This window comes from Gymnogyps californianus, chromosome 2 (genome assembly GCF_018139145.2).
Source record: "Gymnogyps californianus isolate 813 chromosome 2, ASM1813914v2, whole genome shotgun sequence".
NCBI lineage: Eukaryota > Metazoa > Chordata > Aves > Accipitriformes > Cathartidae > Gymnogyps > Gymnogyps californianus.
In genome coordinates, this window is record NC_059472.1 from 146,286,728 (window position 1) to 146,302,866 (window position 16,139).

A 16,139-nucleotide genomic window follows, 5' to 3' on the forward strand; every position below is an offset into this window, starting at 1 on the left:
TTTGATTGCTAGATTTGAAGATTGTCTTCTTTATGACATCTAGCTGTCAGTTCCTAAATTTATCTTAAAATTACTGATTAAAAAAAAAAAAAAGTTGAAAGTCTATTGATGTATTAGAGCCTTTTTAAACAGCTTTTAAGTAAAAGAAAAAGTTGTAAGCCAGTAATGATGATGATATCTCTTCACCTGGATTTTTTTATGGTGCATGCTGCACAAACCTACATGGGCCGAGAGACAGGGAGAGATTTTTGGGGGATGTAGAGACTGATGAACTTACAGTCTTGCAGAAATACTAATGTCTTAAACATTTGTTTTTAAATACTGTTTTCAGCAGGACTTTTTCTTAAACTCTTGTTAGGCATCGTTCAGCTTACAGAGAATCTGCACATCTGATTTGTGAAGGCCTTTGAGTGAAGCTCCTCAAAACAGAAAAGGGTAAAGCACTCTGCATAAGAACCCCAAATCAGAAAGAAATCTAGAGTTTTGTGGTAACAAGTCAGCTCAGAGAAAACTAAATCTGCTGAAGATGTAAAGGCAGCTTTCTCAAAACATCAATAGAGCCAACTACCCTTAAATTGCTATGCGGACAGTATCACTCTGTTTCCTTCATGATTATTGAGGGAGCTTGTTAAAAAAGATACTAAAAGGGGCAGCGAATAAAAATATATCCATATAGGTGGCATGGATACTATTCAAAGTAAAAAAGCATCAAACAAATATCTGAAGTAATGTCCAAATGAAAAAGGTAGAAAAGATGACAAATTTTGGTGGGTTAAATGTCAAAACACAGTAAGCATGACAAAAATGTTTAAGAAAAACTAGCAATAAATTCCTCAAACACATATGGAGAAGACAGCCTGGCAGAGTCTGTAGGGCCATTTGATGGTTAGACTATAAAGACAGCATGTAAGAAAATAAGAAATAGGAGAAAGGCAGAAAATAAAGTACTAGGAGAGAAGGCAAATTAGTTTGTGTGTGTTCACTGTGAAAGAAACTACGGAGGTACCCAAGCAACAGCCTTTCTTTCTGGATAATGTCTGAAACAGAAGTGCCAGGCAAAGAGGTTATGGGACAATTAGGTAATTGAAGTGTTATCAAGCATCAAGAACCAAGTGCATTTCACCCAGGCTCTGCCAGCTTGCTCTATTCTTGTATCTTCCCTAGGTGTTAAATAGTTGGTTTGAGACTTAGACGAAGGTTTCAGTGTTATTTTATCTCAATATATTCATCCATGCTTAAGTTAAATGTATGGTCTGGTGCATCCTTTCTTTTAAGTTTTGTCTTTGTTACAAGTTACAGATGCAAGAAGTCTGGGCTCAGACTTAACAGTTTTATCTTGTTTATTTGCCTCTTTTGGTGTAACCATCTGTGTTTAAGGTTTGTCATATTCTTTTTGCTGTTATCCTGGGAATATGGGACAGTTTCTTCTATTGAGCAAAAAGCAAATCAGAAATAGCTCTCCCTATTCCCTCATCGTTATGGTCTGTCGGTGGATTTTCAGTCATTTCTGTCATGGCTAGGTCCTTGAGTATTTGCAAATATTTTTTGTCTTCATTTTATTCTGTCAAAACATTCTATCAAAAAATTTCTTCCTTCTGGTTTTTTGTCACATTTGATCTACGTCATTTTATCATTGACCTTTCTGACTCACATACACCATATGTATAGCGAACTCATACTTTCTTTGATCTCTTAAATATTATTTGGTCTTCCATATTTGTAGAATGAATTTTTTTGAAGCAGCATTAATAACTGTGGATTTCTGTGTGCTTTGCTTAATAATCCACAAAATCTTGTCTTTTTAGAAGCCCTAACAAACAATAATATTAACTTGCCTGGTTAGTAATTTTTGCATTCTTTCTAACAAATGATGTATAACAATGTGACACAGTTCTTAAAGAAGAAGAAGAAAAAAAACCAACAAATCAAAAAACCTCCTATATCTTCCATAAATAAACATTTATGTAATCCTATTCTCCAAGAGACTTCATTTGATTCTGAAATGTGCATTTTCTATACTGTAATGATATGGCCACTGGAAGTTGTGACAAGATGTTATAAAATAATGGTAGAATTCTGACAGTCATGTCTGATTCTTTTTTTATTTATTCTATGTATATAACTAATAATTTATTGCTTAAAAAAATTGTGAAATAATTTTCTTAATGTTTTCCACTAAAAGCCTGTTACAATTACAGGACTCAAAAATATAATTTTGTGGTTTAATGAGGATTTTTTTTAAAGTGCAGAAGAGGAAAACCTGATGTTTTGTCATTTTAACATAATAAATATTTGTTAATTTACATTCATTCGTACATGACACCCTTCCACTCCTTTCTTTCCTTTATTTTGTATTATACACATTTTCTAAAATACCACTCCTCTTTTAAAATAAGAATTGAAGAATACAGCTGAATATGTTTTTCAAATCTTTTTCACTCCAATAGTTTGTGTTTCAGAGATTTCCTCCTTTTACCAATATCACAGTGTCTCAGTAATGTCTGATATTTAACTTAATTCCTATTATAACTAGAGGAAGGGTTTTGTTATCATTAGCATACTTGCTGAGATTCAGGAAATAAGGGATTTGATTTCTGGCTCCAACATTTATTCCCTAAAAGATCTTGCAGAAGGCTTGTTACTACTTTGTGTGCTCTGTGTTCTTGCTCTGTAACATGAGGATTATGAGGTTTGTTTTCAGCGCCTCCTTGCATGCTTTGAGTGCTTTGGCTGCAGTGCCTTTAGAGGGGAGGACTTGTTTTACTGAATACATTGCATTTAATGATGGCTTGGTTGTTTCTGTGGGACTGCTGTTTTACCTGACTGTTATAAAACAAATACCTCATCTTGTACTCTGCCTCCCCATGACCCTTTCCTAGACTTCTTTCTAGAATATTGATGATGTATTAGAAACATTTTATTTCCTTTTCATGCTGCAAAGCTTGTTTAGTAATGTCATGCCCAGAGATAAAGTAAAATGTCTCTTACTTCATTTCAGCTGCTGTATGTGACTTTGAAAGAGGGAGCTGTGGTTGGATTGAAACTGCAAATGCAGATGAATTTGACTGGGTAAGAAGTTCCAGTAGTGCTCTTGCACCTGCTTTTCAGAAGCAAGCTCCTCTGCAGGATCACACCTACAACAAATCTGAAGGTAAGACAAGCCAGGCCTAGAAGCAGAGAACTGGAATAGATATACCTGCTCTTTAATCAGATTTTAAGTGGAGGTCATGAATGCTTTAAAAACCTTTAGAAACACTTTCTTTCTTCAGCCTGAAAAGCTGTTTTCTGTTTTATTTTGATAGGTCATTTTATGTTCGTTCTGAAAAACAGCAGCGGCACTTCACAAGTAGCTCGGCTACGAAGCCCAAAGTTCAGGCAAACTGGATCAAATTGCACATTGTCCTTTTGGTATGAAATAATTTAGATTTGAAGTTCATGGAGCATCTCACTTTGCTTCTCTTGGACTGAAATTGAGGTTATAGTTTGCAATAAACATATCTTCCTCTACAGTATTTACTTCTTTTTATTCTTTAATCATATAGTCTTCATTGTGAACAATTCACAGAAATAAGTTGAAGCACCTGGAGAACAGAACTGAAACATGGGATGACTTTGTTGTCAGGCTTTGAGCAAAATTATATTAAAGGATTGTGTCTGCACATACATAGACAAATACCACAGTCATTTTGCTAACATTTCTACTTTGGTTAAATAGATTTGAAGATGTTGTGGAATTTTGTTCAAGAACAGGAAACCATCCAAAAATCTAGTAGCTCCTTGAGTCACCTACAGTATCCAAAATTAGATTGTATCACCTTTAAGTGAAAGCTCCAGTGCAAGAATTGGAGCTTTGCTTCCAATTCTTTCTTTACATACATAGAAAAAAAAACCCTCTTTCAGTTATTGTCTTGTCTCAGTCTTTGTGCAATCGTGTCAAAGAGGGACAGAAAAAGTAAACTGTAATAATTTGTTTACTAAGGTCAAAAGTGGTGCTACTGTTTAAATAAATGTTTAGCCTGACTTTGATATTATTAAGTGCAGTTTTTCTCAGTAATATCAAATACATTTGCCATAGGAAGAGGAAATGCCTTTTTATCAAAGACTCAAGACTTGAAGTTGGAGTATAGGTCTGGAAATTACAAGTTGTTTGTTCTGTTCCTGGTTCTGTTCCCAGTTTTGTTGTATGATTGCTCACCTAAGTATTTATGATTTTTAAATGCTTTGAGATCCTCCAAAAATGCTGTAAAATGCAGCATGTTAACAATAACATAGATAGAAGGTATACTTTTGCATTCATTAAGTGTTCTGTTTTTCCTTCTTGAAACTTTACAATTATGTATTGAATTAAATTTATAAAAAACATATTACGCATCTGAGTGAGCAGTGTTCATTGCTTAATATGAAAGCAAATGTGTCTCTTCAGTTATGGGTTTAAATTTAATGAAGTGTGCTTCTTCTCTCATAATCTTCAATTCTTGAAATGAGCCCTAGACTGATACAGCAGCCTACCCTACCATCATACAGAAAGTGGATTGAATTACAGGTCAATTGGAAATAGGCACCGTGGACTTCCTATATTTCACAGAGCTATGACAGAAAAGATACTGGCCATTATATGTAATATGGTCCATACTCATCGTTTGCACCCTTAACTTTTTTTTTTTTTATCATTTTAGGTATTACAATTACGGACAGTCAGTTGGGGCAGCAGAGATGCAATTGCTTGTGGATGGGCTGAAACAGCCTACCATCCTTTGGAGGGCATATTACAATGAGGGAAATCAATGGTTGAAGGCAGTCATTCAACTTGGACACCTTCCACATCCTTTCCAATTATCACTTGATAAAATCAGTCTGGGTTTTTATGACGGCGTCTCAGCAATTGATGATATTACATTTGAAAATTGTGCTCTTCCACCTCCAGCATTAAGTTGTGAAGGTCCTAATCATTTTTGGTGCAGAGACACAAAAGCGTGTATTGACAGTTCATTGGTCTGTGATCTTGTGAATAACTGTGGGGATGGATCGGATGAAGACAACTGTAGTAAGTACTTTCCATTATTGCTTACTTTATATCAAACCAAAATTTATTTGCTAAATTCATCCCTGGAGTAAAAAAGCACAGTACTGTTACAGCCTATCAGTGTCACAGCTGGTGATGATTCAACCGAATATAGTTACTGATGAAACAGACACTGAAAATTTTTAACTTAAATACATATGATGAGTTACAACTGAGTGTAAGTGGAATTCGATCTCCTTTATCCAAATGAGTCATATTTCTTTAGCTTTTGTAAAATACATACATACTTTACAAGTTTATTTTAAAAGAGAGGATTCACAGTCTGCCAGTTGATTTGGGTTAACATGCTGTCTTTGATTATACTGATGAAAGTACATTATACTGATGAAAGTACAGTGGAAGACATATATGGACTGAGAGGAGTGTATGTCCTATCTCTTTTTATGACCTATACTCTTTCTACATAAAAAACGTTAAAATATCTGTACTAGAAGATACTAGTCATGCTAGACATAATTGTCCCTTTCAAAGAAAGAACTTGTAAGTACTGAGGAAAGCTATGGGTCGTTCACATTTTTGACATTCACCTTGCAGTGCTGAAAGGTGCTGTTGATGATTTTCTCCCTGAAGCATGCATTCATCAATTTTCAGAACTCAAGAACATCAATATAAAATGAAATTAACTAGCAGTTGCTTTATCACATCCTGAGGTAACTAAACTGCAAATCACAATGAGTTTGAGAAACAGGGGACAACTTATGTGCTTGAGGGGATACCAGCCTGCACTGATATTTGCTGAATCAACTTAAAACTTATCTGAATTTAAAAGAAAGTGAAGGTTTTCCAGCCTATCTCATTTTTCCCACTTGTAAAATGTCTATCTTCTTTATAACCCATTTTGAGGTCTATAGTAAGAAAGTACTACATGACTTGCAATTTCAAACATCATAAAAAACAACAGCTTGCTTAAAAAAAAAAGAATTGGCTATTATGTCAGTCACTGTTTATGAAGGGCAGATGAAAAGATGAAATGCAAGTTCTCCACCTCTGATACACATTTTATTTTTTTACATTAGAAGTAATTGGTCTAATGAATATGTTTTACCTTGGTGTCAAATAATACAGTGCAGTTGTGTTATAAATACCTCTCTTGAATTTAGCTTTGATAAAGCTATCACGCCACTATTACTGAGGATACTAAAGATCTAAAACACAACCCATTTTTAGGACTACTGCCATGCAAAAACGTATTAGGTCACTTATTACACATACCTACAAGACTGTATCTTGTGGTTTATTTCATCCAATTAACCTCAGTTTTAACTCCTTTACTCAGTTAAATTTCAGTTAAAGAATTTTGCATGCTTTAATTATAAAAATACATGAATTTGATAATATGAATAATAAAATGTTATTCACAGTTCTGTTTATTCAATAAATTAATTAGGTACAGTTTGCCAGATACATATTGAGGGAGGAGGTAATTAAGTAAAGATTTATTTTTCTTTTTTTGTCCAGGTGAGTGTATATTTATTCTTCAGAGCGAATTTTTTGCAAGAAGATATGCGCTTTTCTCGATATTAGAAAGAAATTTTTGCAAGGAAAAAAGATATTAAAGCATGATCACCTTTGATACTGCTTTCACTTAACAGTCTGTTCTGTTTACATTTCAGACCCTGACCTACAGTGCAACTTTGAAAACGGGCTGTGCAATTGGGAGCAGGACATTGAGGATGACTTTGACTGGATCAGAATACAGGGTCCAACCCCCACGATTAATACAGGTCCATTAAAGGATCACACGACAGGCACAGCCGGGGGACACTACCTATACATGGAATCCTCTGAGCCACGCCAATTCCAAGATAAAGCAGTTTTGCTTAGTCCTCTCTTCAACCCTTCTGGCAACGGAACTTGTATTTTCCGCTTTCATTACCATATGTTTGGAAAGCAAGTTTACAAGCTGTCAGTCTTGCAGAGAACTGTGAGTAATACCAAAGGATGGCTCTTGTGGTACAAGTTTGGAAATCAAGGAAACAGATGGATCAGACAGACACTGTACATCAGCAGCTCTAAGCCATTTCAGGTATGATCCTTCTAGGTTGTGAAGTGCTTATTCGCTGCATCGTAGAACACTGCAAGTATATAAATGACTGTGTAATCCCAAAGCTATTTGTAACTGTCTGATCAAATTTACTTTGAAATACATTTGTAGGGTTCTTTTGACAAAATATGTCTGAAATATTTATTTTTTATTGAATTTATTTTTCCCCCTAAAACACTTGATTTTAATGTTTTGAACAGGAACACGTGGTATTTAAAGTAGATGCTATTTTTGTTTTTCAAGCATTTGGTGAAACAAGCTTGTCTGAATCTGCTACAGAACAGCTTGGCAAAAATTTTGATTCATTCATGAAGAAACGACTGTTAAAAAAAATATCCTCTTCTCTGTGTTACTTTTCCAGAGTTACATGTTAATCTTTAATTATATAATGCCAGAAAAAATATCAGTTCAAAATACTTGGGTGCAAGGCTAGGTCAACAATCAAATACGATTTGGAGAAAGATATGATTATAGTAAGTTACAGCTACAAATCTTGATGTATTTTCTCACCTTTTAAAAATTGTATATGTTATTTACCTTTTACTATGTGAGATCTGTTTATTCTGGTCAAGTTAATGAACCTGCAAGTTTATTAGAGGAGACATTATTTCACTTGCCTGCCAATTGGTCATAAAATTAACCTAAAAAAAACCGCAAACATATTATAAAAAGAAACACCTTCCTTTTAAATCTGATATAATGCAATATTTTCTTTAGATTGTCCCACATTTATTTCCCAAAAGATTATTTTTAGGTGGAGAGAAGTTTTATCCTCTTTGGAGTAAAAGGCCTTAATATTACTGTGATTGCATGGAGGCACCTGGAAGGAGAGTACTTGTTTTTTATTTGACCTCCTGAGGGTTAGGAAGGTCTGTTCAGTAACTGAAAATATTTTTAATGTGTTAGTGTTGCAGGGTTTTCTGTCGTACTTGCCCAGTTCTGTGCAGGGAATGCAAAGATCTTATATTCTTTCAATGTACTTTTGGTTTTTGTAGTCATTTTTGAGGGACATGAGGTGTAAGGTATAATTTGCCAGTTTGTTCTGAAGAAAGAGATCAAGATCCGATGTTCATTATTGTATATTGCATTTCTTATGATGGAGTTTGCTGTGTCACAACCTACGACCCTTCAAAACTCAGAAATTTTGAAGAGAACAAGTTGTTATTCTGTTGCTAGTAAGTTGCCAAGTGCTGACCTCTTTCCAGTCTTCCTTTTAAGTGGATAGTGTTTGGATACTTCCAGGGCTAAACACGTGGGGGGCGGAAAGGTCTTCACATTCTGTTGCCACTTTTTCTCTGAAGTATTTCTACTGAGATGTGTACTAGAACAGCCTCTCAGTTAGTTTTGGGCTGTCTAATGGTTGGGTAACAGTATTACAGTTGTAGCCTCTCTGTTTACTAAGTTGTGTTCCCCACACCCTATAAAGTTAGTGGTTCAGTGTTTTCACACCACGTGCTTAAAGTCTTGTAGTTCACCTCCATGCTTCAAAGAAAATGTTTAGATTCACTTGAGAATGGATTTTTTTTCTTGAAAGTATAAAAATGAGATAGAACTTTTTAATAATTTTCTGGTCAAAATACATATCTTGACTGCCTGGTCTTCTCCATCTCTAGCCAGAGCATCTTGTCAGCTGTTTTAGGATTTTCAGAGATTCCTAGTGAATAAAAAACATTAGACTCTAGGACTAAAGATGGCCTAAGTCTTTGACAGGTAACACAGACCTTCCTTTTGCTTTTTATTTTCTAAATGTAAGAGATGATCATAGATCTGAGATAGCTGATGCTACCTCTTCCCTATGTAAGTCTGTCATTTGTTTACCACATTCCAAGAAAGAATCACTGTGAATAGTAAATCCCTCAAATTCACTTTTTCAGTTTATTTACTAGCATGGGAAGCCAGCTTTGGGAGCATATAAACAAGTGTGCCTATATACTAACTGTTAGGAAAAGGAGGAGTTCTCAGCCAAAAATTCAAAGCAGCAAAGAAAGATACTTGAGGACCTCTGGAAAGCCAGGTGCCCTTTTGAAAGTTTGGAACTCAATAGCTATGAAACTGTAGGGCCTTTAATTGAATGCTCTGGCAGAAACCCAAAGGGAACAGCACATGAAGGCTTCCTTTGCTCACACAAGCTCCCACTAAACCCCAGAATCTTAAATTTCTCTGGAAACTTTTGTTCTAGCTGCCATCAAACCGTGACTGAAGTTTTTTGCTGTTCCATTAGATGTCTTACATCAGAGTGTTAAACGTGACATCAGTGAGCAGAACAAGAGCAGCTGGATCAGTGAAAAGGGAAATTTAGAGGTAACTTACTTAAATGAAAGGAACGCAGTTTTCTGAGCCAAAATTAAGCATCTCTCTCAAATACTAATACTGACAAATAACAAAACTGGTCCAAAATACACATGCTTATAAAACTCATTTTTGCAGCTTTAGTGATCTAGCGTTTCCCTTTGAATTCAGAACTGGTATGACACAGAAATATGCAAAGGATTTAATAATCTGCCAGAAATTACAGTAATTTTTTTGGTAAAAATTTCAAGTTAAAAATATATTCCTTTTCAAGATATTCCTTTTTATTATGAGACACTTGTTTCAACATGAAAAAGAATAGGTTGTTGAGTGTACTTGTCTTTTTACTTGATCTACAGCTATTTTAATCTCCCTGAGAAATTTATTTACATGTCTTTTCCTTAAAAGTACATTTGAAAAGGTAGTAAAATAAGAATCTGTCCATGGTAGTCTACTTATATTGATGATGAATAGTGTTTGCTTTTATCTTCCTTGAATAATCACACCTGAAATAGTTTCTGCTCAGAAGAAAGTGCAAAGATTCTATTTTAACATCTTAGATAAATGTAGCTGTCTTAGCTTGCTCTATTCATTCAAATTTCTGTAGATACAGAAAAAAGAAATGGTGATATTTTGTGAAAAATGGCAAAATTCTTTATCTCAATCCTTTTGGGCAGTGTAGTCTTCTTTTAGTCATAATATAAATCACATATCCACCGTGTCCATCATAAGATATCTAGGGCAACTTTACTATATTGCAAAATATATCATTAAAAAAAAAAAAAGAAAAATGAATTACCTTTACCCCAATCCAATTCACTTTTTGTTCATCTGCAATATGTATGTTTATCTCTGTAAACAAAGATGGTTATAGATCTTTGATACTCCAAAGCATAAGTAATACGTAAAGGAGTCTAACATTCTGTGATGATTTTATAATGAGCAGTCTAGTTTTTTTTAAGTTGGCTGTTATGAAACTTAAAAATGCAAATATGCTGTTTAAGTACGTGATTAATTAATGCTATATTGCGTATCATTACTAAAAATTTTAGTAATTTGAGTATCATATATAAAACCTTACATGTCGCTTCAAATATAAAACTTTCTCCCTTTAAGGGTGAAAAACAAGGACCAAAATCAGGAGAAAATAAATAATGAAAATTTATTGAAAAATACTAGCTTATGGAAGTTTATATGCAAAATAAAATTGCAATTAAGTAGATATAAAATGCATTTGGTATTTTCCTATTTTACAAGTGGTTAAGAAAAGTAAACAACCAAATCCACTGTAATAATTTTACTCTTATTATCAATTAGGTGTTAGCTTAGAAAGTAATGGAATATTGATTGAAAATTAGAATGATACATTTGCTATGAATATAAAATAGCACTGTGTTCTACAAACACAAATACAAGCCAACCTTCCTTCTCCAGCTACTGTTTTTAGTACCTGTTGTGCTATTGTTATGTTGTTCTCAGTGTAGAATCCAAACTGTTTGTATTTTAAGGGCCTGATTCTGAAACACATATGCCTGAATATATTGATGATGGTGCAAATTAGATTTCTCAAGCTCCTGAGCAGCATTTTAAACTAGATATAATGGTTTGGAATATGACCAAACATGGGCAGACAGATGGCTGAAGCACAGTGAATCTCTTTCCCTTTTTTTTGTACATTGCTATTTGTACCTTCGATACTCTAACATGTTGTTTTCAGGTATACTGGTTGCACCATTCATTGCTCACGATTTAAAACAAGGCAATTTTGTATATTCAAAATTTTGTCAGTTTGGGGAAAAAATACTTTCTGTCCTGAAACAGACCTCTGTTTTGTTAAAGCAAAATGTGACTTGTGTCTTTGCATTCTTCTGATGTTCTGAATACCCCCATCTCTTATTCAGGCTGAGCTATCAAAGCATAAGCACTGACCAGTCCTATTTCAGGCATTCTCACATAAAGGACTTTGACGCTGGCATTTTACTGTGGCTTGTAAATGTATGAAAAAGAATTAACTTGTCTTCTAAAATCCTTTTGTCTCATTCGATGTTACGTAGTGTGATGTGAGTTGTCTACCAGTGCAGCATCTGCAAGGTAGAAATGTTCAATATGACTGTAGTTACAGCTTTTTTGTTGTTGCTGTTGTTCTTGTAAATCCTAGAATCCTTAGGGATTCCCACATGCCATCTGCCTTTTACATTCCTCAGCTCATAGGATCTGATGTTGTAGCCACCTGGTGCAGAACTGTGAGGCATTCCCTGTTACAATCACTGAGCATCATTTCTAGATCAGATAGCAGGAAACATCTTTGAGAATCACTAGGGTCCCCTTACCCTTGCAGACATGAAGCAATGAAAGCCAGCCTTCAGGAAGGCTTTGTTTTACTTTGCTACAACAGGATTTTCACTGAGTGAAGCATTACAAGCGTCATCAGTCCCAACTTAGACAGCCAGCCACCTTAGAAGTTTTACCCCTAACAGCTGTTAGTTGACTGTTGAAGAAGCAGCCTTGGGTCACTTTCAAAGAAATCCTTAATAAAATTAATATATTTCACAATACTTTGGATGAAAGAGAAAAATACTTCTAAAATTATTTTCTAAGTTAGTCACAGCCCTAATAATATATTATTTGTGATCTGTGACAAAATCATCTAATATAATATCAGTTATATGGCTGTTCAAATGGGAAGGGTGAAGTGTTAGTCATAATTAGTTCTGACACATAAATCCTCAAGTATACTTCTTGAATGGTGCTAAATCAATAACTGACTTTATTTTTTAGCAGCAGGATTTGTCTAAAGACAGATAAGAATCTAAAGGAAGTTTTCTTCATTTCTGGGACACTAGATTAAGGTCATTGTTTGTCTTTTAATACACTAATTTAAATCTTCATTTTTCATCTTTTCATTTCTATTCTGGAGATATAGGGTATATTATACCTTTTCTTACAAAGATTTTCAAATTCAAAGGCACATTAGCTCACTCAGAACATGTTTTATTTTCAGTTACTCTTATCTTTTAGCCATGGAATTAGTTGTGGAAGCGCATAGTTGTAGTTAAGTTTTTAACCGTGATTATAGAGCTGTGTTAGGTTTTCCTTAATTATATTGAGCTACTTCTTGTACTATGGTTTTGGTATGCCCTTGACATAAGATCAGTGTGGTGTCAAATAAGTGTTTAGTAAAGATACATTAGTTGCTTCCAGGCTCTTACCATTCATCTAAAAAGAGAGACGGGAAGGGCTAAAAAATGTATTTAAGGTACTACCAGGTAGCTGGTCACAATCACACAGGCAGTATCTACTTTCTCACCCTCTACTCCCTCCCTCTTTCATTCCTCAGTGAGATGAGATAGTAATTATTCTTTGGGGATTCTGATGATCTGCTCTGTAACAAGTGAAACAGGATCACAAAGCTCCCTCTTCAGTTATTTCTGCAATTCTAGCTGTTTCTTGCAATTACTTTTATGAGGAGAGGGCAGATTGAGCAACACTCCTTCCCCCCCCCCCCCCCCCCCCCCCATTTCTATAATGAAAAACTCAGAGTTCTAGTGGAAAATGGACTTTTTGGCACAATTCTACTTTAAAAACTATTTTTAAATTTGTTTTGAGTTCTGTTTCAAACAAAAAGTCTGTGCTATGGCAAATTGTGATGTTTCAGAATTTAATGTTTTTATTTCATGCATCTCTAGTGGTGATAATTATATTTCATACATGAATAATATAGCAGGACTTGTTATAGTAGACTAAATACCTTTTATATAAATTTAAGAAAAGATAATGTCTTGGTAGGCTTTCTCATCAGCTATAATATCCTTGAAGTAAAAAAATTTCAAATTTCATTTCCTATATAAAAAGCATCAGAACTATTGAAATTACAGGTTCTAGATCTCATATCACATTTCACAGCACTTCTGAGAGAAATTTTCAGTGGGGTTTGTAACATCAGTACTTTTGTAGATCGACTTAAGTGTGGGAGTTTTTCAGTCTTCTCTAATCATTAACTGGTAAGTGTCAAGTTGAAATTCTGGACTTATACTGGTGTACTCCAGAAAACAAAGCTGACCAAACTTAACCTTATTCTACTTCTTTCACGTAGCTTTTCTGGAAGAGCACGCATACCTTTTTATTGTCCCAAAGAGGACCTAGTGTGAAAAGCAACGTGAGGAGACCACGTTTCAGCCTGTTACAGTTGCATACCAGCACATGCAGCTAGGACTTATCCTTACCACTCTCAGTGTTGTTGGAAGGAAACTGGTTCTGAACAGTTCGTGCTCTTTCTTCTATACAGCCTAACAAAACAAATCAAAGTAATTGTGTATTTGCCCTTACGTTAGGAACATTAAGCTGAAAAAAAAAAAAGTAGAAATGTTTGACTCTTTCTAGACTACTTGGGTAAAAAGTGTTCCTCTTAGAAAGATAGACGGTTGAGATGTAACAGAGAAACATCAAATTAAGCATGTCATAGAGAAGCTTCATAGAGAATGATCATTAATGATTTCTCTGAATACAGAGAATGAGAGGTACTCTGTGAAATTATTAGGCAACACAATCAAAACAAAAGGAAATACTATTTTAGGATGGCCTATTGTACAGTTCATTGCTGAGGGATGTTTTGGGTACAAGGAAGTATGAATGGCATCAATAAGTAACTTGGCAAATTATTGAAAGAAAAGTCTATTAAGGGCTACTAGCACAACAATGAGGCTATAACCTCCCACCTGTGATATACTGCCAAGAGTTGGGAGCTACCACTGCATGCCTGTTTTGTTCTCATTGTGGGTGTGGCAACAGTCCACTGGGAGACATACACTGCAGTTAGCTGGACAGCTAACCTAACCTCTGGTACATCTGTCCTCATGCTGTGAAGCATTGTGCTGCAGACAGCTTTTGGTGCATCGAGAGGCTCACCCTTTTTGATATTCTAACTATGATTTCAGATTTTCTGCAGTCACTTTTGCCCTTATTGAACCAGGTTTATTGTTGTCAAATGTTGTCAGCCTTCTGCCTTGATTTGATTGTCTGCTTGCTTCCTTGTTCAGGACCTCATTTTCAATGTGTGCTGACATACCAGTAGGAGTATGTTAATGTTTAGTTGGTCAGATACATTTCTTTCATTAAAATCTCGTGTTGAAGCAGCTCTGAATTTATCAAGGACTTCTCTAAGATGTTTATTACACCTCTAATATCCACTCATGATCATTTTTATTATTGCTTTTGATCCATTCTGTGGTAGCAATTTTCACACAAAGATTCAGTCATCATGGATTTTCACTCCAGCAACAGCTTTAATTTCAACTTTCAGTTTGTCATTCCTCATCTTCCTTCTCTTACTCTTCTCCTTTGCCTTTCCCTAATAAGGTACTGAGATTACTATTCAGGGATTCTTTTTTTCCTTCTTCTTCTTTTTTTTTTTTTTTTTTGTCCTTTAAAGGTTACCACATGCTTCTGTTGCTTCTTAATCCTCCAATTCTACTCCAAATACACAGATATCCAGCCATATTTGCTGCAGCTTGGTAACTCTCTTTCTGGACGCTATCTATTTTTCTTCATCTCTGATATGTGTGTTGGCTTCTTTCATCCCTGATACCTGCTTGCATGTTGCACGCTACTCTTTCGTTTTCACATTTACATTGTGCTATCAGTTTCTGATCTGTTTATAGTCATCATTCACAGTTTTATTTTCATTGTGACAATGTAAAACCTGGTTGCTGGCTGACCTATACAATTTGGTATGCAGTTGCCTCTGGATAAATTGTTTATTAATTGGCTAATAGATTAATATTGGCAGGGAAGTGCTACCCACATTTTTTAATCCTTCACTGATCATAGAATCGTAGAATCACAGAATGGTTTGGGTTGGAAGGGACCTTTAAAGATCATCCAGCCCAACCCTACTGACATGGGCAGGGACATCCTGCACTAAATGCAAGGTTGCTCAAAGCCCCATCCAGCCAGACCTTGAATACTTCCAATGATGGGGCATCCACAACTTCTCTGGACAACATGTTCCAGTGTCTCACCACTGTCACTGTAAAAGATTTCTTCCTTATGTCCAGTCTAAATCTATCCTCTTTCAATTTAAAACCCTTGCCCCTTGTCCTGTCACTACAGACCTCGGTAAAAAGTCTCTCTCCATCTTTCTTATAAGCCCCCTTTAAGTATTGAAAGGCTGTAATAAGGTGTCCCTGGAGCCTTCTCTTCTCTAGGCTGAACTCCAACTCTCAGCCTTTCTTCACAGGAGAGGTGTTCCAGCGCTCTGACCATTTTTGTGGCCCTCCTCTGGACCCACTTTAACAGGTCCATGCCTTTCTTATGCTGGGGGTCCCAGAGCTTGATGCAGTACTCCAGGTGGGGTCTCACCAGAGCGGAGTAGAGGGGGAGAATCACCTCCCTCAACCTGCTGGCCATGCTTTTTTTATGCCGCCCAGGGTATAGCCCACATATCTCTGTAGGCCAGTTTAAAAAAAGTGCACCCAAAATCAAAAGAGTTGCTGTGATACTGATATTTAACTCTCAGGTCTTGTTAGAATGTGTCCTGGTAGGGTGTGATGTGCAGAGATGGTTACAGGGTGTCTGGGAGCTGTGCCAGAGGATGCTGATGTCAGCCAAATCACGTGGATTACTTCATGTCTGTACTGTTGAAGTATCAATGCCTTTTGGCATGACAGCTCTCATACTTGCAGTTGTATGACCTAGGCTCCTCCACCATGTCCTGTCCTCATGACC

The 16,139-nt window shown here is 35.7% G+C and overlaps 1 protein-coding gene across 1 annotated transcript in view; it reads left to right on the plus strand.

Annotated features, from left to right (window-relative positions):
- Positions 1 to 16,139, plus strand: part of MALRD1 (MAM and LDL receptor class A domain containing 1) — a 295,587-nt gene that overhangs the window by 59,659 nt on the left and 219,789 nt on the right. Inside the window, exons 14-17 of the mRNA XM_050890929.1 lie at positions 2,999 to 3,151; positions 3,303 to 3,408; positions 4,677 to 5,044; positions 6,697 to 7,109. Of these exons, the coding sequence (XP_050746886.1) occupies positions 2,999 to 3,151; positions 3,303 to 3,408; positions 4,677 to 5,044; positions 6,697 to 7,109 (1,040 nt within the window). The remainder of the gene's footprint in view (positions 1 to 2,998; positions 3,152 to 3,302; positions 3,409 to 4,676; positions 5,045 to 6,696; positions 7,110 to 16,139) is intronic.